The 20,672-nt window shown below is 43.6% G+C and overlaps 3 protein-coding genes across 3 annotated transcripts; 1 reads left to right on the top strand and 2 right to left on the bottom strand.

The window, feature by feature from the left end:
* LOC8061179 (40S ribosomal protein S18) lies at window positions 305-2,180 on the bottom strand. The gene is made up of 4 exons (XM_002463705.2): window positions 2,075-2,180; window positions 1,823-1,983; window positions 1,543-1,731; window positions 305-670 (listed from the first exon to the last, which is right to left on the bottom strand). The coding sequence occupies exons 1-4, from the start codon at window positions 2,075-2,077 to the stop codon at window positions 565-567; spliced, it is 459 nt and encodes a 152-aa protein (XP_002463750.1). The 5' UTR covers window positions 2,078-2,180; the 3' UTR covers window positions 305-564.
* On the bottom strand, window positions 4,057-5,519 carry LOC8081265 (cysteine proteinase EP-B 2). The gene has a single exon (XM_002463704.2). The coding sequence runs from the start codon at window positions 5,517-5,519 to the stop codon at window positions 4,374-4,376; it is 1,146 nt and encodes a 381-aa protein (XP_002463749.1). The 3' UTR covers window positions 4,057-4,373.
* LOC8061178 (5'-3' exoribonuclease 4) lies at window positions 10,031-20,470 on the top strand. Its single transcript, XM_002466259.2, has 22 exons — window positions 10,031-10,475; window positions 10,578-10,680; window positions 10,767-10,843; window positions 10,935-11,126; window positions 11,226-11,345; window positions 11,426-11,488; window positions 11,629-11,763; window positions 11,883-12,047; window positions 12,155-12,232; window positions 14,106-14,192; window positions 14,666-14,737; window positions 14,857-14,955; window positions 15,854-15,924; window positions 16,628-16,756; window positions 16,855-16,931; window positions 17,018-17,058; window positions 17,139-17,213; window positions 17,301-17,452; window positions 17,527-17,631; window positions 17,730-17,805; window positions 18,868-18,944; window positions 19,176-20,470. The coding sequence occupies exons 1-22, from the start codon at window positions 10,269-10,271 to the stop codon at window positions 19,945-19,947; spliced, it is 2,973 nt and encodes a 990-aa protein (XP_002466304.1). The 5' UTR covers window positions 10,031-10,268; the 3' UTR covers window positions 19,948-20,470.

Here is a 20,672-nt window from a genome sequence, read left to right as displayed (position 1 = left end):
GCTTGTGGGGCAGTATCAAGAGCTCCTAGCGTACAGAGTTTAAACTGTTTGTGGTTGCAGGTTTTATGATCAAAATCCACAGGCACAACCAGCTTAACGATGTGTTTCATATTACATGTCATGGTGAGTAGCATGACGCGTGTAGGATGACGTGAGATTATTGCATACGAACAATGTGGAAATCTGATTTGGCAAAACATTCATCAATTATATCTGCCACCAGGCAAAGCAATAAATCAGCAGCTTTCGCTGAACCAACACAGCGGAAAACAATGATTAAAAAAAACTATCCGCCACAGGCATGTGAATAACTGATCTGGGATGGTACTTCTCGAGACAATAATGAACAAGGAGCCAATCAGCAGAAGTCTCATTCAAAATAAAATTACTCTTAGAAGTTGGAAAAAACACATTGCAGGATACAATATATTAAGGTTCCATAACTGCAAGATTATCCTAGGGCAAAACATAATTTCAGGAAACTGTCTAAACAGAAACCTTTCATAAGATATGTTGGAAGGTAAGGCTTGTTCACTGCTGCTGTTGCCATAAGCCGCTGCTAGCTTATCGCTTCTTGGAGACACCAACAGTCTTTCCACGCCTGCCAGTAGTCTTAGTGTGCTGGCCACGGACACGGAGGCCCCAGTAGTGACGCAGACCACGGTGGTTCCTGCAAAACAAGTAGATGTAAGTGATGATTCAGGAAACATATATGCATAATGATAAACAGAATTCTGAATTTGCCGGCCTGAGCTACTACAATGATACAACTACATATTATATTAACAAACAAAGGTCGAATGGTCATCAACACTGACACTACAAGAGAATGCAGCTGAATGCACAATGCACAGTTGGGCACAACATGTATGCTGACACTGAAGATTGTATGCCTCGAGATAACAATGCTAAAACTGTTTCAGAAGTGACCAACAAGAAACCCAAGACTCAGGAGTCCAGACTGAGCAGATAATCTGCAATTGCGAGTTGGATACACAGTATCTACTTGGGGAATCAAACATATATACCCAGAGCTACTTCAGTCAAGTCTCAACTAGTTCTATCCGACAGTTCTGAAATCACTGTGAGCCTAACCAAACTTCTGTAACAATGAGCATAAGGCCAACCAACCATCGGATGGAGAAAGCAATTCACAATGTAAAGTAGACCTCGATCATCAATGACAGTTCAAATAACCCAGCATACTTGCTTGTGTGTAGAATGTAGATGGATGCATGATAGCACATCATTGTAGGTAACTAAAGGCACAGACATGCTCAGGGAATCATAGGTATACCGTAAATGACTAGATAGACATTTCCCAACTTCATAAGCTAATACAACTGGCTGTCAGCAACACAAATGAAATCAGCAATTCAGACTAATATAAACACAAACATGAGCTAATATTAGTGCATTATTAGGCCAGTATGACAAGTGTACAAATGTCATCTAGCAGCATCATTTCTCAGCGAATAATGTAGGCATCATTGTTAGCCATTGCATCTAGCAACCAGGGACGCAATATCATAGATGTTATACCTGATCTTCTTGAGCCTCTCAAGGTCGTCCCTGAGCTTCATGTCGAGGGCGTTGGAGACGACCTGCGAGAACCTGCCGTCCTTGTAGTCCTTCTTCCTGTTGAGGAACCAGTCCGGCACCTTGAACTGCCTGGGGTTGGCCACGACCGTCATCAGCCGCTCCAGCTCTTCAGGAGTCAGCTCGCCGGCCCTGCACACCCACCGACACGTCACAACATATCAGCCCCATCGTCACAAGGGAGATCTGATAAAGATCCTCGGAGAGAAAACAAGGCGCTTGCCTCTTGTTCATGTCGATGTCGGCCTTCTTGCAGACGATGTTGGAGAAGCGGCGCCCCACACCCTTGATGGAGGTCATGGCGAACATGATCTTCTGCTTCCCATCCACGTTAGTGTTCAGCAGACGCAGGATATGCTGGAAGTCCTCACCGGCGATCAGCGACTGCGGCCACAGCATCGTCACGGAATCAGGACACGAGACAAAACCATATGCACACCGAGAAGCAGCGGGGAGGAGTGGGAGGGGCAGTTACCATGGTGGCCGCGGCGGTGGATCGGTCGCGCGAGGCGAGGCGGCGACGGCGAGGGGGGCAGGTGCTGGTGGGCGTCGGCGCGGCTAAGGTTTTGGAGGCGGGGTTGTGGGCAGGCTTATATACGGGAGAGTGAAACCCTAGAGCTACATCGGACGGCTGCCATTTGACGGGCTTCGTGGGCCTTGATTTGCCTCACGGGAATTCTGCGCTTCTTTGGGCCCACGTAGACTGTCAACTAGGAGTACTCCCAACCCCTTTTTAACTTGTCGTTCCCAGTTCCGACATGAATGAACACTTGCACACAAAAAAAAATGACAATTAAAATAACAAAGGGATTATAGAACAAAGGGATTATACTAATACTAGTATGCTATCTAGCAGTGGTATATACATGAGAGAATTATTTATTAGTACTGAAGAAAATATCTTTCTTCTGAGGCTCCCGAAATCGAAGTTCCTTATCTAGCACCAAGTCAAAATTTCCTTCTCTATTTGGTATTATCGTCCATTTCCTTCAGCAGCCGCAATTTATGATGAGTGTAGCATCGTCTGGAATGGATTTCAAGAGATCTCTATTGAGCACTTGAGTAGAGAGGCAAACAATGTGGCGCATGCGCTAGCTAGGCAAGCTATGATTTCTAGAACAAATTGTATTTGGGACGATGATCCCCTAGTTTTATTGTCCAACTATTATCATACGATGTAACTATTTTCGATCAATAAAGTTTGCCCAAGGGCTTTATAAAAAAAAGTGACTATTAAAATATCCCTATCTATATCAAAACTATGTGATGTCAAATAAAGAAAACAAGAATGCAGTGGTTGTGAAATAAGGAAAAGATCAGTTTTGGTTTCAAAGGTGGTTTTGATTATACTAGTGCAGCACACGCGACACGCATGTGTCTATGATTATAAAAAGTATTCTCTTTATTCCAAATTACAAGTCGCTTTAAACTTTTTAATACATCCACTTTGTTCAATGGCGAAGCGTGCAAAGAAAACAAACAGGGGTAAAACTTTTTTTCAATGGCGCAGTCATAACTGCTAGCAACCATCTGATGGATTACTACTAGGCTCTCTGTATCATTTTGTATTTTTTCTCTACAGGCTGTAACCTAGGCTTTCTACTTTTCATATGCTTCATAGCTTCACGGAATAACTTTTCACAAATGAATATAGTGAGAATAGTACTATAAGCACTAATAAAACATGCAAGCAAGCGGGTGGGGGTCAAGAGCCCAGATTCGCCTCTACGACGCACCGTTCGTGACTTTGTTATGTATTTAGATATAACAATATATCAATAGATATATAACAAAATCTATGTACCAAAATAGAAAAAAACGACTTATAATTTAGAACGGAGGAGTAATATTTTATTGTTGAGGTTCTATATGAAGCATGATTAAAACTAAACATTATTACATGGCAGAAACCTAGAGTCACCAGATCAAGCACCATCATCTCGGTGAAGATGTAGTGACGCTTTAGCTTGGCTATCTTTTTTAGGGGGTGTCCTGATATCGAAGTTCATGATGTGCTAACTGCAACTCTATATATGATGCACGCATAGGCATGCATACAGCTTCCCCCTTATTAGGTTCGCTCTACTATTTTTCCCATTCAAAAGATCATCGCATGATGGGGAGGGTTCCCTATTTGCTTCGGCCAATCGGCCCAGAAACGCTGCCTGGGCAGACACATTTTTATGTCCACGAAATAAACGAGGCCTGCTACCGCTCTCTCCCACGCGGCCTATCTGAATCCAGCCCAGTCCATGAAAAGTGTCGCACAAGTAAACATATTTGTCAAATATTTAAATTCAGCCTGATTTAAACATTTCCGCTTATACTCCTGATTCAACTGGCCGAATTGAAAGGAGATCAATCCTCTGCGAAAGCCACAGCTCACACGCTACCGATGGCAGAGGAACACATGCAAATGCAAATGTAAATGTAAATGTACAATGCAAAATTGCAAATGCAACAACTGCTAGCTTACGCATAGCGCCTTTCAATATACCATACCCCGGTGCATATGACACACCGTATTACATTACATTACATTACATTAGGACTACAAGCACAACTTTGATATCACGCCTAATCCTACCTTGTTGCACACGCGCCGCTATACTTTATTCTATCTATCACATATATATCGTCTCTGATCGAGACCGGCATAATGAAATTAAAACGTCATCAGTACAACCCAATCGATAACGGTACAAGCAAACACTAGTAGTATGTCACCCTGATCCTGGCAACGTATGCTTACGTTACGTCTCACAACATGCCAGTCACTGGGAGGATCGGAGGTGTCCCTGGAGATCGATGAGCGCGCGGCGGGGCTTGCGCGCCGGGTTGTGCGAGGTCTTGATGGGGAAGGACGCCTCCATGGCGATGCCGCAGAGGCCGCCGTTGCCGGCGCCGCGCTGCATCCTGATGTAGCCGCCCTCGCCCCACGAGGGTCCCCACGAGTTCTTGACGATCCAGTAGGGCGTGCCGTCGACGTCGCTGACGCCGTAGCCGACCACCGCGACGCCGTGGTCCAGGTCCGTGCCGCAGTCGCCCGTGAACACGCCCTCCGAGTAGAACTGGAAGGCCTGGCCCCCCGCGTCGATGGCCACGGACACCGGCTGGCGCGCCACCGCCTTGGCCAGCGCGTCCTCGCTGCCCGTCGGCACCATCTGGTGGCCGTCGATCGACACATGCACCCGCCCGCGCCGGGCTCGCATGCCGTCGCAGGTGCCGTTGGAGGCGCGGTACGGGTACGCGGACTCGGTGGTGATGCCGCCGTAGGACTTGATGAAGTCGAAGGCGTTCTCCATGAGCCCGCCCTGGCAACCGTTCTCGGCCGTGTCGCAGTCGACCAGCTCCTGCTCCGACAGCGACACCAGGCTCCCCGTCCGGATCGCGTTGATGCCTTCCACGGCCACCACCGTGGAGAAGGCCCAGCAGCTGCCGCAGCGGCCCTGGTTCTTGACGGCGGTCACCGCGCCATGCTGACGCCAGTCCACGGACCGCGGCACGTCGGTGGCGTCGTCGTACATGAACCCCGGCACGGCCGTCGCCGCGGGGGAGGACTCTCGGTACCGGCGGAGGTCGTTGATGCGGGAGTCGGCGAACGTGGACCGGAACTCCTCGGGGCCCATGTCGCCGAAGCGGTTCAGGCGGAGGCGGTAGGACGGTCGGTCGCCGCGCTTGTTGTGCGCGTGGATGAAGCGCACGTTCTCCTTGAAGGTCCCGAACCGGCGGCCCTTCTCGCCGTGGTGCCGGTGCACCCGATGGTGCGTCTGCCACCGCTCGTACAGGTCCCACAGCGCCTCGTCCGACGCCAGGTCCCGCTCGTCGAACTCGATGGCGCGGCACAGCTCCACTGCCGAAACGACCGCCAGCAGGGCCACAAGGAGAAGCGTCGTCTTAGTCTTAGCGAGCTGCGCCATCCTGCAAGTGCCTGCAACCTCCTACTAGCGACTGGGGAGCTCGATCACTCGGCTGCTGGAGTGTGAGCTGATGGGTTGGGACGACGAGGGAGGAGCCGTATTTATAGCGGGGAGCCGGAGCGGGCGAGAGAGGCGCCTCGCCGTCGCCGCCGCTTGCTTTTGCGGCGGGAACGATTTGATTTGAATTGATGGCGGTAACGGAAAGCGGGGGGGAGATGGTGTCAGATTCAGCTCGGGAGTTGAGGCTGAGACCGGCCGATGGCTGCGGCCTGCGGCTGGGCGGCGGCAGACTCAGCAAGTTGGGTGGCCTCGGCTGGGCTCTTGGGCTGCTCATTGGGGCGTCGAAGATTCAGGCTAGATTCATCCGCGTCTCCTTCCATGGATCGTTCGCGTCCGCCGTCCGGTGCCTTCGTGGTGGGGGTGTCCGGGCCGGCCGTATTGATATGTGTGCAGCAGTTTTATGGATGCTACTTGGTAGCCATGGTGTGATGGCCGTCGAGGAGATCACTGGCGTTAATGGCGGTGGTCGCTAAGGCCGAGGAGCTACGATTACTAGTATGAATCTATGGTTGTGATAAGGATTCTGGACGTTGTGACTGCGGTACAGGAACAAGATTGTGTCCCCATGCTCCACAGATTCTTCAACATTTCACGTCTTCTACTAGGGCCTTGTTTAGCTCAACCCAAAACCAAAAACTTTTCAAGATGCTCCGTCAAATCAAATCTTGGAAAACATACATGAAGCACTAGATATAGACGAAAATAAAAACTAATTATACAATTTATCTGTAAATCACGAGAATAATTTTTTGAGCTTAGTTAGTTCATGATTGAATAATATTTATCAAATAAAAACGAAAATGCTACAATACTGAAATCTGAAATCTTCTCGGAACGACCCTAGTTACGGTGTAGTGTAGTTAGCCGGAGGCCTACCATGGACAAACGATTGGGAAGAAACCTTCGAGGCCGGCTAAGGGGCTGTTTGGTTGCTAGCCATACTTTGTCACACTTCACCTTAGGCAAGTTTGACCAAGTTGGCAAGTGTTTGGTTGACAACTAAGTTTAGGCATGATTCTTTTGGGCTCCACATGTCATAGAGTTAAAAAGTGTGGCAAGATTCCTTTAGGCATGGCAAAGTGTGGCAACCAATTTGCTAGCCACATTTTTTGTGGCTTGCCACACTTGCCTAAAATTAGTTGTGGTAAACTATGGCTAGCAACCAAACATCCCCTAAGTCGTTGAACTTGAACAGAAAAAAACCAACTCGTCAGAAATGTGTGTGCTGCTTCACCGGCCTCCGTACCAGCTTCCAGGGCTGCTCGGCAGAGCAGATGTTCGTTCTCCAGTGGGATCTCCAGCATGACGCTGACGCACCAGGCGGGCAATTTTAGTTGCAAGCTCAATCAAGCCCTGATAGCAACAAAGCGACGCAACATGCCCAAGCCCCAATCTGGCAGGCGGCCGGCAGCTAACAGCAGAAACAGATCTACGACAGCAAACGGACCCTTGCTATGTTGACGTGGCAACAGATAATCTTAGAATTATTAGCAAAAAAAAAACTCTGGCATCAAACAGAGGAATCTAGGTACATTGAGCTAAAATATAATTAAAGCAACAAATGGAGAAGTCTAGGTACAGAGGAGGGGCTCCCACAAATCTCTAAAGCTCAAGGAAATGTATGCGTGTACCATTGAAGGTTGTTCCATGAGTTTTGGCACAAAACTGGCGCTGTCTCTACATAAAATGAATGATAATATCTACGTTCAAAAAAAAAAAGAGTGAATGATATCTGCCCAGAGAGAAAGGCTGTTGCAGGAAGTTCTTCTCACACCGATGACCGTCCACTGAAATGCCCGTGGGAAGGCTTCAGCATGGCCATTTTTTTTGGACAACTCAGCATGGCGTTCAAGTGTGTGGCCATGGGGAGCCCTTCCCATGTACCTAGATTTCTCCATTTGCTGCTTTACTTCTATTTTAGTTCCCTTCGTACGTGAAGACAGTCGTTGTATAGTGATAGAACATCCCTCAACATCATATGGCTTCTTCATTCTTTTGAGAAGCTGGACTAGGAGCCTTTCACCTTTTCTGCTCTAGTTTCCTTTGTTTTCATCTTCACGTCTACTTTAGTCTTTTGCCTCATAGATCTTACTTTAGTCTCCTTCTTGCTTGTTTTTTTTCTAGCGCTCGGTGCCGGCCATCATTCTCGGTGCTATCTGTGTATGGTTGACGCATAAGAAAGTGTTATCCACCTGTATAAGAAAGTGTTTTTCTTAACTTGAATCCTTATAAATTGACACTTCCTTCATTTTGAATTATAATCTTTCTACTTTCTTCTAGACATACAGAATTTTTTAAGCGTACCTAGACACTAGGTGTATAGAAGAAAGCCATGTTTATAGAAAAAAAACATAACGAGTTATACTTTCAAAATAAAGAAGTGAACCGTTACTTTATTGAACAATAGTAAGATGCATTATGTGGTTATTTCAAAAAAGTGACAGTTTAATTCAACCAGTGACGCAAAAAGTCAATGAATCAGCTTCCAAATTATGGATCAAAAGATATGAAATCTGGAGAACATGGATGAATAAATGAATACATATTTATATAATATATACGTACTATATGATTCCGGTGAATAGTGTAAAAGTGGTTGCCGTTTCCCTCAGAATAAATGTAAAAGATAATGAATGCTTTTCACCCGTGGATGATTTTGTATCAATTTTACCGTGTACGTCAACAACATTGAAAGTGGTTTGATGGCTTAACCATTTCTATTCTGAATGCAAGTCCAACAACCAATCTATTCGGCTTTAATCTATCCGGCTTTAAGCTCCATGATCCAACCTCAACTCTATTGGTGTTTCTATTTCTACGTAATGCCTTTTTCATTAACAGTAGTGTGTAGCAAAACGTATTGCAAAGCCAACAATTAGGCCTTGTTTAGTTCACCCCAAAACAAAAAAACTTTTCAAGATTCTCTGTCACATTGAATATTGCGGTACATGTATGAAGCATTAAATATAGACAAAAACAAAACAATTTACATATAAATCACGAGATGAATCTTTTGAGCCTAGTGAGCCCTTGATTGGACAATAATTATAAAATAAAACAAAAGTGCTACAATATCCAAAAAAACTCAAAAAATGTTGGAACTGAACAAGGCCTTAGGAGTGATCTTTTACCCTGCAACATCGACACTATAGAGCCCTTAATCATGAAAAGTTAGAGGACAACCCTTTAGATTTAAGGTTGATATCAAGTATAATATGTCCCTTTGTCTGCACACTATTAAATTTGGATCTCAAGCTTAAACCCGACATTAATTATCACTATATATATGTGGTAGGTAAACACAACTATGTACATGAATTGCAGATCTGGCTTTGACAGTTGGCACTTCCTAGCCCGTTCGCTTGAGCTTATTTGCTAAATATGTCAGTCATTCAATAATATTTTTATTTCATAACAAATCAACGAACACTGTTTTTAGCCATGGCTTATCAGCCAAGCGAACAAGCTTTAATTACTTTATTTTCCCTTGACATTCTGTCAAACCCATGCAGCCTTTTCTTTCTTTTTTTATTCCTCTAACATCCTTTGCACCCCTCTATCATCTCCTTTGTTACTATCTCGTAGTTCGTTTCTTAATTGTGTCCTTTCTTTTTGAGTATTTTTATATCCTACCACGATCGTACTCCACCATCCCTAGTAGCGAGCTATGACCTTAGCTTTCGCTCACTACCGGCTAGTGCCACTACACTACCTTACATAAACTTTAGTTTTCGCTTACAACTCTATATATATTTGGCATCACTCCGAGTGGTTGGTAACTTGGTATAAAGATTTTGCACTTCATCATCATTTTGTTTAGGCATTTCATTATAGAAATTGTCGAGATTTTGAGAGTGCTTCGTTTAATACCTTTCTCCGACTCTGAGGTCCTGTTTAGTTCTCTTCTCATCCAAAAACTTTTCACTCAATCACATCGAATGTTTAGACACATACATCAAGCATTAAATATAAATTTAAACATAATTAATTATACAGTTTGCATGTATTTTTGCGAGATAGATTTTTTAAGGCTAGTTAATCTATGTTTGGACACTAAGACCCTGTTTTGTTTCTCTTGCTAAAATTATTTTAGCTACTCTTGGGTGACTAGTGGGATTAAACTATTCTAACTCCTTTTTAGTCAATGTATTTAGAACTTTAGCTACTAAATTGATTAAAATTTAGTTGGCTAAAATTTAGCAAGGAAAACCAAACAGAGTCTAATTGTTACAAAACGTGGTACAGTAAAAAATCTTTTTCCGAACTAAACAAGGTTTGAGCATATATTGTTTAAAAGGCGCCACGTTGCGATCCTGACCGTGGAAGATACGCATCGTACGGTCGTACTTCTTCCTCCTCCGTCCAGTCCTCTCTTGCAGATTTTGCAGGTCGTAGTTACTGCAGCCCATCATCAGCCTTCCCGGATCGGGCTAGAAGCCACACAGCTCCCCAGCCGCAGTGGCCGAGACGGAAGCCCAACCCGCCGACCCGCCGCCCGCACGCACGCGCGAGGCCGTCGCGCTCCTCCCCCCGCAGGCCTCACCCTTCCTCCGTTCCCCCAGATCGAACCAAAAAGGAGGCAGCAACCACCGCACGCCACTGCGGCGCTAGGAGCTCGCAGAAGCGCCGCCCCGCGAGAGGGAGGCCAGAGAAAGGAGGAGATCCGGCGGCAGAGCAGGTCAGTCGGAGATGGGAGTCCCCGCGTTCTACCGGTGGCTGGCGGACCGCTACCCGCTGACGGTGTCCGACGCGGAGGAGGAGGAGCCCGTGGAGCTCGAGCCCGGCGCCTTCGTCCCCGTTGACCTCCGCCGCCCCAACCCCAACGGCCTCGAGTTCGACAACCTCTACCTCGATATGAATGGCATCATCCACCCCTGCTTCCACCCCGAGGGCCGGGTACGCATTCGATCCTGCTCGCTCGATTCCGCACCCCCGGAACCCCTACCCAGTGCGTTTGCTTAGCTCTCGATCTCGCGGCCTCGGTTTTCCTCCCTGCAGCCGGCGCCCACCACCTACGACGAGGTGTTCAAGTCGATTTTTTATTACATCGACCACCTCTTCGGCCTCGTCCGCCCCAGGAAGCTCCTCTACATGGCCATTGGTGAGTCGCTGCTACAGTGCCGCTACTTTGTCACGTAGATGGTGTTGCCCTGAGTAACAAGGTCGGTTGATTTTTTTGTCATGTAGACGGTGTTGCTCCAAGGGCAAAGATGAACCAGCAGAGGTCCAGGCGATTCCGGGCTGCTAAGGACGCGGCTGATGCGGTAAGGCTACAATACTAACACAGCTGCTGTGGTTGTTTGGCTTGTGCAGGTGGTGACAGCTGTTTTCTCATGTTGCATTTAATTTGCTCAGGCAGCAGAGGAGGAGAGGCTGAGGAAGGAGTTTGAGGCAGAGGGTAGGACTCTAGCCCAGAAGGAGAAGTCGGAGGCAATCGACTCCAATGTCATTACTCCAGGGACGCAGTTCATGTTTGTACTATCTACGGCGCTTCAGTACTACATACAGTTGAGGCTGAATCACACGCTTGGATGGCAGTCTGTCAAGGTGTTACTACTTACTACTTACTATGTTGGTTTGACATTGTAAAATTGTTTTCAATCCTAGTTAGGTATTAACCAAGATGCACTGTGTGTATTTTTCAAGATAATATTGTCTGATTCCAATGTCCCTGGAGAGGGAGAGCACAAAATTATGTCATACATCCGCCTGCAGCGCAATCTTCCTGGCTTTGATCCCAATACGCGCCATTGCTTATATGGCCTGGTAAGTTTACTTCATTTTTAAACTACTAGTGGTTTCTGTTTAAGCTAAATCTGTTACATGTTATCCACTGTATTCTCCAGGATGCTGATTTGATTATGCTTGCTCTAGCAACTCATGAGGTTCACTTCTCAATTTTAAGAGAGGTAAAACTTCTTAATGTTCTTTGTTGGAAAGTATATATCCATACACATCTAGCTAGAGCCAAGTTCTGGACCCTAATTTTGTCCTCTACATGGTAAATTAGGAGTAATCCCGCAATTACAGAATTCAACTGACTTTACAGGTGATCTCCATGCCAGGGCAACAAGAAAAATGTTTTCTTTGTGGTCAAGCTGGGCATTTGGCTGCTGAATGCAGAGGTCCTAGTCAGCCTGATAATTCTGTGGAGCTACCTCCTATTCATAAAAAGAAGTACCAGGTACTCTGAAACTATATAACCATTTTAATCCAGTAATTTTGCTTCAGATATGTTGTTTGTAATTCATCTTTTACTCTTGTTGACGTTGATTCATTGTGTGAATATTTTCTTCTTGACAGTTTCTTAACATATGGGTGTTGCGTGAATACCTGGCAAAGGATTTGGAAATTGTAGATGCCCCCTTCAAGATAAACTTTGAACGTCTTATTGATGATTTTGTGTTTATGTGTTTCTTTGTTGGCAATGACTTTCTTCCTCACATGCCAACTTTGGAAATTCGTGAGGTGTGTTGATCGAAAGCATCCATTATATTTTTATGCGCTTTATTTTACTTGCAAGATGATTTGTTCATAATTCATAACTGTGATTAATTGCCAACTGTATTCTGTAGGGTGCCATTAATCTTCTCATGAGTATCTACAGGTCGGAGTTCACATCAATGGGTGGTTACCTAACTGATGGGGGTGAGGTAAGGTTTATCAGATGTAAATTCTTGTATCGTATGAACTTTGCCATGCAAGTGCAACATTTTTTTTGTGGCGGCAAATACTTATACTTACAAAATGTAGGAAACTAGTCCTGTAGTCAGCTTTATAGTAAACTATTGGCTTTCTTTAACCATGTGATACACACTATGATGTTTGATATATTAATTGTGTATATAATCATACTACTATTTAGGGAAACCAATTTACATAGGAAATCTCTCTTCATGGTTATCCTGCCATCTGTTTTGTGTCAGAATGTTAACACTACATAAGCTAAATGTTACCAATCCCATCAATTTGCAAATTTGGTATTATGTAACCACATTGGTTTAAAATGCAGCAAAATTGGTATTATGTACATATTGGTTTAAAATGCAATGCGTGGAATATGGTTGGTAGGATCTCAAGATGGCAACGGGGCCCCGATACCCGATACTCGATGGGGATTTCATCCATTAGGGGATGAAAATGGGTTGTTTTTCATCCCCGTGGGGAGCTTAACGGGCGAAATCCATCCCCCGTCGGGTGAGCCGGGTAAGAGAGCGTTCTCTGGGTCCCCGTCCCCGTCACCCGTCGGGGCTCCCCAGCAGGCCTAAAGAAGCCCATAAAAATGAAATGGCCCAACTCATAACAACCATATAAAAAGGATCTCAAACCCTAGCTCCATTCAGTCAGTCCTCAGCCGCCGCCGCTAGTTCCCACGGCTCGAGTCGCGAGTCGCGACCCCCTCCTCCCTCTCCGACTCTCCACCCAGAAGGAGCAAGGCATGACCGGCGGCGCTCCTCCCTCTCTGCTCCACGCTCGCAGTCGCAATCGCAACCCTCTTCCTTCTCCATGCGCAAACCCTGCGCTCCTCACCACCTCTACTATTGCTGCGACCCTTGGCGCCTACGGAACTTCCGATCTCCATGAGTGATGGCCGTGAGGTCGTGAAGCACCTCTTCGGCTCTTCCTCAGTTCCTCCATGAGCAACGGCCGGTACAGAAATCAAGTTATTGACGGATCTAAGAAAGGGATCCAAGGGCGGAGTTGTTGCTGCAGTGTTGTTATGTCCAATTTTTCTTTCTTTTCATGATGTATTGATGTTGGATGCCTTGTGTTTATCGGGGACAGGAACCCCATCGGGGCTGTGATACCCGTGCCGGGACGGGGATGGGGGATAATCTGTCCCCACGAGCGGGGACGGGGACGGAGAGCGGGGGATTTTCCTGCTAACGGGGACCAAAACGTTCTGGCCAAATCCGTCGGGGATAGCCCCGTTGCCATGCATAGTAGGATCCAGTGAATTACAGAAATCACAGTAACATTACTCAAGTTGACTGTAGACCAAATTGAACTTCATACCCATTTTCGCCTGATGAGTTATGGGATTGGGACCTATGGACATTTGGTATTGTACCATTGCCTGTGAAAAATAAACTGTTTCTAGAATGTAGGAAGATGGATGCGATATTTTTACTAAAGTACCTGGTGGCTTTACTGTGTTTGGCAAGTATGTTTGTTACGGTTCGTCATACATCATCTGTGGTTGAATGTTCCTTGTTTAGTCTGCCCCTCTGGATATCATGCTGCTCAATAGCATACATGTATATGATAATTCATTATGCCCACCACTTGACAATTTAAGCCATTTGGAAGAAAGCCCCTCTTCATTCTCTGATGTAATGCTCAGATCAAGTGTCCACAAGTGAAAGTTTGGTTTATGATGACTCATAAAATCATAAGTAAAACCTTTGGTCTCATCATTCAGCAGTAGTCGATGCTCTGCCGAATGCACGGATTTCCATTTTTTTGTCTTTTACATGGGGTCAAGGGAGGTCTGAAATCTTGACATTTTCTCCATTCTATGAAAAGGTTATATTGGACCGAGTGGAACATTTCATCCAGTCTGTTGCGGTCAATGAAGAACAAATTTTCCAGAAACGGGCACGCATTCAACAGGTAATTCCTAGCTGGTCTTCATCCAATGTCTTTATTGATTTCTGTATTCCTACATATACTTTATGCATGCAAATATATGATCATCGTGAAGATTGTGAAATCATTTTATAGTGAGATTATGTTACTTCAGTGATTCTAATAATCGTAGTAGGCCAATCATATTATGCTATAATGATATGTTTATTGTGCAACTTTATTTTTTAACATGATATGAGCATGTCAAGATACCATAGCGTTGATGCCTTTTAAAAAACGACTAATTTCTTTTCAGTGAACTTCTCAATAGGAATGAATTTCAACTTCCACTTGAGTATAGAATTATAGATTTCCAAATAATTTGAAAATTTATGCCATTTGAACCTTACTTTATGTGTTAATACTTAAATGTACAACCACAAAAGCTTTTAGTTAGATCTTTGCATTTGATATTGCTATCTTAGAAGACAAATTAATTTCTGATTGCTAAACTGCAGGCACGCGAGAACAATGAAGAGAAGCATAGAATACAGAGGGAGAATTCTGAGGAGAATCAATATGTGGATAAGGTCTTTTTTTTGTCCTGTGAACTGTCCGAATATGTTTGTTCAGTAATGTCCGATGTCTCTAATAACTGTAAGGAAGTGTTAAAATTGTTGGTTGTCCCTTGTTCTATTTCTTCCTTCAGGTGAAGTTAGGAGAGCCAGGGTACAGGGAGCGTTATTATGCTGAGAAGTTTAAAGAAGAGGCGGAGTCAAAACCCATTGATCAAGTTCGGAGAGATGTTGTGAGTTTTCTTGCCAGGCACCATTTTGATTTGTGTAATCGCAGCAACTTCTAACTCAATGCCTAAATGTTACTGCTGAAAAATTAACAGTGGATATATGAAAAGGTTTGCCAGATAATAAATACCCAACAACCAAGTTCTGAATGTTGCCCCTTGACAACATAAACAGCTAAAACTTACAATTAATAACTAGACTAATATTGATGGTTTTGCGTTGCAAATAGTTATGGACTGGGTCCACCATCGAGATGCCTCTTTTGGCCTGGCAACAATAGTCTACATTTCCTAACACTTCTCAGGCTGGAACAATCTACCAGCTGTTTTGACGTGTTTGTTGCATGATTAATTTGCCCAATATGCTAATAAGGTTGATCTGGCTTTGCTTAGGGCAAAAACTTGACTTGATTTAAATGCTTTTAGTTTGGTTTTGTGAGTTGGTCTCAACCTACCAAAGCGATTTTGGATTTTTTATTTCTATCTATCTTGTTTAAAAATACTGATCCCAAGTTAGGGGAAAGGAGGGTCATGACTCATGAGGCTGGATGAGCCATACTAAAAATCCAGCCACCAGATGGAACCCAAATAAAAGATTGTAGTAGCATGCAAAGTGAATTTACATGTTACAATCCACATACCAGAGCCATGGTCTACTTTTTTTTTTAAAAAAAAACCACAATCCTTTTCTTTGGTTCATGCTGGGTTAATGGGTTTAATTTCTAGCCTACTCCACCTTGTTTGGGATAAAGGCTTTGTTGTTGTTTACTTGTTTTAGTGTTTTCTTTCATTCTGTGGTAGGAATAGGTGGTACACTCATACTGGTTACTGCTATGCGGTTGCCATTTGCTGTCAACATTGGTCTCTTTTGTCTTTATTTGTATATTATCTATGCATATTTCAGGTCCAGAAATACGTGGAAGGTCTCTGTTGGGTTATGAGATACTACTATCAAGGTGTTTGTTCATGGCAGTGGTAGGTAAAGATTGACCGTCTAGTGTGAGAATTTGCTGTCACATTTCCTGTGGAGGATAAAACATCACTTGATTGAATGCTAAAGTATTATTCTCCACTATTTTTGACCTAAAACATTATGCCCACTTTAGGTAGGTCCTCTTAAAGTTTCTTAACTCCACAAACAGATACAAGATATGCATCTAAGATCTAAATTTATGGTAACCAGATGACCCAAATTTGGACCTCTAGATTTCGTCGAAACCATATGCCGTAATTCTGCACAGATCAATTGGTTCTTGTTCCACAACTCATAATTATATAAAAGTGTTAGTCCAGTATGATCATGTCAACATCCTCTTCTATTTATGAATTGCAAACAAAATTTTATGACTGAAGAACAAAAACCTCCGCCATTTGTCTGCCATGCAACAAGCTATGCTGCAGTTGTGGAATCTCCAATAGGCGGTGCAGTTAGATATGGCTCATGTCTTCAGTGACTAGTGCCTGTTCCTGATATTGTTTTCTGTTGCTTATGCCCTGATGGAAATTTACTGACATTTAAGGTTCACTGTTTTACATAAATGTATAATGTGACAAACCATTTTTACCTCTGCTATAACCAACATGCATACCTAGCAATAAGGTTGACATGCTCTTCTCAGCAGCACATGCGCTTTTCTTTAGATCAAACGTTAACTGTGGCTTTTCATCCACATGTCAGGTTCTATCCCTATCATTATGCGCCTTTTGCATCTGATCTAAAAGGCTTGGCTGAATTGGAAATAACCTTTTTCTTGGGTCAACCTTTCAAGCCATTTGATCAATTAATGGGAACGCTACCAGCTGCAAGGTCTGCTACCCCTTATGCAAATGAATCCGTTCCATGTTCAATTGGAAAGAATGTCAATACAATGAGTTCTGAGATGTCCACTATTTATTCTTCTGTAGCTCCAATGCTCTGCCGAAATACTATGGGGATTTGATGACTGATCCAGATTCACCATTGAAGTCTTTCTATCCCAAAGGTACCACCACCTATTGCATAGGGTGATTGTGTATCGATAAAATCATATTTATTCATTGCTTCTAAAGCCTTATATTGCACCTGCAGATTTTGAGATAGACATGAATGGGAAACGTTTTGCATGGCAGGTAATGCAAATGGATAAATCATTCTTCTTTCAGACTACTGATTGTGTTATGTAGAAATATTTATGTTCTCTTTTGCCCAGGGTATTGCAAAATTGCCTTTTATTGATGAAATGCGTCTGCTTGCGGAGACAAGAAAACTTGAAGATTCTTTGACAGTATGTTTATGTTACAATCCTTATTTTTTAACCATCTGGGCTTGTTACTTTCATTTTGGCTGAGCTTTATTTTGCTGTCTTTCACAGGAAGAAGAGAGATTCAGGAACAGGACTATGTTTGACATAATTTATGTTAGAGATACTCACCCATTGTCCTCTCAGATTATGTTCCTGTATCAGAACTACTACCATCTATCAAGAACAGACCCTTATGTTATTCCCATTCAGCCTGCTGTTAGGTTGGTAGAAATGGAAGATACATTGATTTGGATTTTTTTCCCTCAGCATTTGTTTACTGTGTTGCTGTATGCAGTGGTGGAATGAATGGATTCCTATGTTTATCTGAAAGGAACTGGTATATTGTCACTGTAACTTCTCCAGTTAGGGGGTTCAATGGCATTGCTCAGAACAGAGTTTTGTAAGCATCTTATCGTGTAAATGCATATTGTAAACTAAAAGCACCCTTTAAATCTACTAGCACTCTCTATATATAATTTTTTTTCTATTATTTTTCAGGAATGCTACCTATCTTAATCCTCAGTATCACAAACACATCCCAGAGCCTCCAGCGGGGGTCATCATACCTGCGAAGGTATTTTTGTTAGCCCTGCACCCAATGTGCATTTTGGTGCATATAATTCTTGGAGAGATGAAAGTGTGAACAATAATATATTTTTCCTTTTTTTTAAGAATAATGTCCCTTATGTATGTATGGTTCAGCCTTTTTGACATCACCAATACAAAAAGGATATCTTCTTTCCATTTTGGGAAAGAGTAATTGCTGGCTCATAAGTGAAAGTATTATTAGGTGAAGCGTTGTTTAGTATCTTTTTAATGTTTACTCATCTGTTTCTTTTTAACATTTCACGGTTACAAGACACAAATACCCACTGTTTAGTGTATAATGTTATTTTGCCCACTTATGTGAAGAATGCTAATGATTATATATTGATGTGGCCAACTGAACTTCTTTATAAGCTGGACAATTTTCAGTTTAATAGCAATCCAAGCACAAATGCACAATAACCTATAATGCGGAACAACAGAAGCAGTAGCAGGGCTTGACAAAAATCCCAGAGGTGGGCAAGTTTAGAAACTAAGCCCAGAACTTACTCTATTTAGTGTTTTTGTTACCAAGCACAGGGTGTGAAGTTTAGTGTTTTTCTTTTGAACCAAGAAAACAGCAGGGGGCTCCCCCACTGTTAGATTTAGTAAACCACAAAAACAACCACTGTACGAAACAAAAGGAAAACACTTCAGCTAAGCCCGAGCGAGTCTAGAATAAGAAGAAAAACAAAGAACCACTATACACATGAATCAACCCAGAAGAGAAAAACAGATCGCTTGTTTGCAGAAATCGTAAAGTTTAGTGTTCACTTAAGGTAATTTCTAATGGCAGAGGGGCCATGGCCACCTTTGGCCACAACAAAGCTCCGCCTCTGAGCAGAAGCATAATATTTTCTTTTGTGATGATGCTATCTTTTAATTACCTGGCTTTGTTATTATTCATGTTTGCACTGTTATGACCTTTATATGTATGTTATCATTATCAATTAAAGTATATGGTGGTATTTGTTTTTATCGATTTCGATGTTGGTTTGCTATAAGCTGTTTAAAGATAAATTCATGGCCCAACAAGTGTACCATTTTGTAGATACTGAAACCTAGTGATTTCAAACCCTTTCCTGTGTTGTGGCATGAAGATAATAGTCGTCGACAAACAAGAGAAAGGTATGATTGATATGTCATGATGCTTTTGCAGACTACTTCCACTTGCACTAGAGAGTATTCAGGAACTATAGGAGCCTGGGTATCCACTTTAAATGAAATACTATATAAGCTGTGCACTATTTTGCGAATTTAGATCAACACACTTCATCCTGACTAGCTTTTCACCCTGTTTTTGTAGCCTGACCAATCTGGTAATCTCTTTGCACCATCATGATTTGTTTCCATTTACAGGCCTCAGGTTTCTGGAGCCCTGTCTGGTTCTCTCTTAGGAGCAGCTGCACACCGTCTGGTGAAAAACTCCCTCCAGATCAAATCTGGCAATGCTGCTGGGTTAATTGATATGCCATACAGGGGTGCACCCTACAGCCCTGGAAACAGACCAAGGCCTGCTGGACCATTAGGGTATGAGAGGGGTTTTGTGGATAATCCATACCATGCACACATGTCTAGAAGTGTTCCAAACCCTCACCCTCAGTTCTTTGGTGATTCTCAAGCTAACAAACAGCCAATGCGGATACTAGAACGGCCAAACCCCCGAAGTCATGATGCTGGTATCCGTGCATCAATGTCAAAGTTGACAATCCGAGAAGGGCCAAGGCCTCATCAAAATAATAGGATGCAGAATTCTGGGTACTGGCCCAATCAACCACATTCTAATCACTTTGCTGGACCCCCAGCCCAGCGGCCTATGCAGAACATAAGTTTTATACCTCAGCGACCTTTCCAAACTGGAGGATTCCCGCAGCAGAGACCTGTAAATGGGGTTCCACCACCATTACCTCCCAGTAACTGGATTGGGAAGCAACCAAATGGAGGCCACACGGGTGTACCTGCAAAACACGATCCAAGGACAGCTCCAGATAGACAGCCTAAGCAGGATAACCCAAGATCACAACAGGATAAGAGACAGCAGGCTACTACCAAGGTATACCGTGTCAAAACTCAAGCTACTAATGGTAATGGTTTGTCAGAGTCAGGTAAACAGGAAGAATCTGCAGCGTAACTGGGTTGCTTAGTTGCTGGAAATCCACACGCAAAGTTTAATGTGCGTGGGCATCCTGCTATCAGGAGAGAATGCAGGCTCTTGGTGATAGCAGCAGAGGGTTTCCATGTATCCACACTCAATTTATATTCCGTTGTTGAATTGTTTGTTGTATTACTTGGAAAGGAGTTGGCTAAATTTTAGGACGGGGGATTTAGATACATCCTTATTTAGTTGCTAGGACATAGTATGGGCATCCACTGCTGTTGTAAAGCTGTTAGTGGGATAGCTGAAACTGTCTTGTGCTGGCTGACTGCTGAATAATTTCCCTAGACCCGTCGAAGGCTGGCTCACCTGCCCTGCTGTATCTCATGAAAGTTGGGGGCAGATGTGCCTGGTCTTCAACGGACCAAGGTGAATAAACTTACCATAAGTTTCTTTGTGTCAGAGGGAGGAGGAAGCATTCTGACTTCTTCCTCTCGAGCTTAACAAGGGTGAATATTAGGACAACGAATATGATCTTTTTTCTTTTCTGGGATGCAAACATGATATATTCAGTTGTTAACTAGTGATTTGTTGTGATATATTCAGTCTGCAAAACCACCAAGGCACGTGCACGTAGTAATCATACGTACGTGAATGAATTCCGAAACGCAAAAGCATCGAGGTATTTTTTCCCCTTCTTGGCCTTGTTTAGTTTCTAAAAATTTTTTTTTCGCCACATCGAATCTTGTGACACATGTATG

This window comes from Sorghum bicolor, chromosome 1, assembly GCF_000003195.3.
Source record: "Sorghum bicolor cultivar BTx623 chromosome 1, Sorghum_bicolor_NCBIv3, whole genome shotgun sequence".
Taxonomy (NCBI): Eukaryota; Viridiplantae; Streptophyta; class Magnoliopsida; order Poales; family Poaceae; genus Sorghum; species Sorghum bicolor.
This window is presented reverse-complemented; position numbering and strand designations above follow the sequence as displayed.

What these genes read in the sequence shown, in the direction of transcription:
- LOC8061179 (XM_002463705.2), bottom strand. An exon ending in GACATCGACATGAACAAGAG is followed by an intron (nt 1,732 to 1,822) that starts GCAAGCGCCTTG and finishes GTGGGTGTGCAG; the next exon opens with GGCCGGCGAGCTGACTCCTG. An exon ending in GAGAGGCTCAAGAAGATCAG is followed by an intron (nt 671 to 1,542) that starts GTATAACATCTA and finishes CTTGTTTTGCAG; the next exon opens with GAACCACCGTGGTCTGCGTC.
- LOC8081265 (XM_002463704.2), bottom strand. Translation starts at nt 5,519, where the DNA reads ATGGCGCAGCTCGCTAAGACTAAGACGACGCTTCTCCTTGTGGCCCTG.
- LOC8061178 (XM_002466259.2), top strand. Translation starts at nt 10,269, where the DNA reads ATGGGAGTCCCCGCGTTCTACCGGTGGCTGGCGGACCGCTACCCGCTG. An exon ending in GCTCCTCTACATGGCCATTG is followed by an intron (nt 10,681 to 10,766) that starts GTGAGTCGCTGC and finishes TTTGTCATGTAG; the next exon opens with ACGGTGTTGCTCCAAGGGCA. An exon ending in AGAATCAATATGTGGATAAG is followed by an intron (nt 14,738 to 14,856) that starts GTCTTTTTTTTG and finishes TTCTTCCTTCAG; the next exon opens with GTGAAGTTAGGAGAGCCAGG.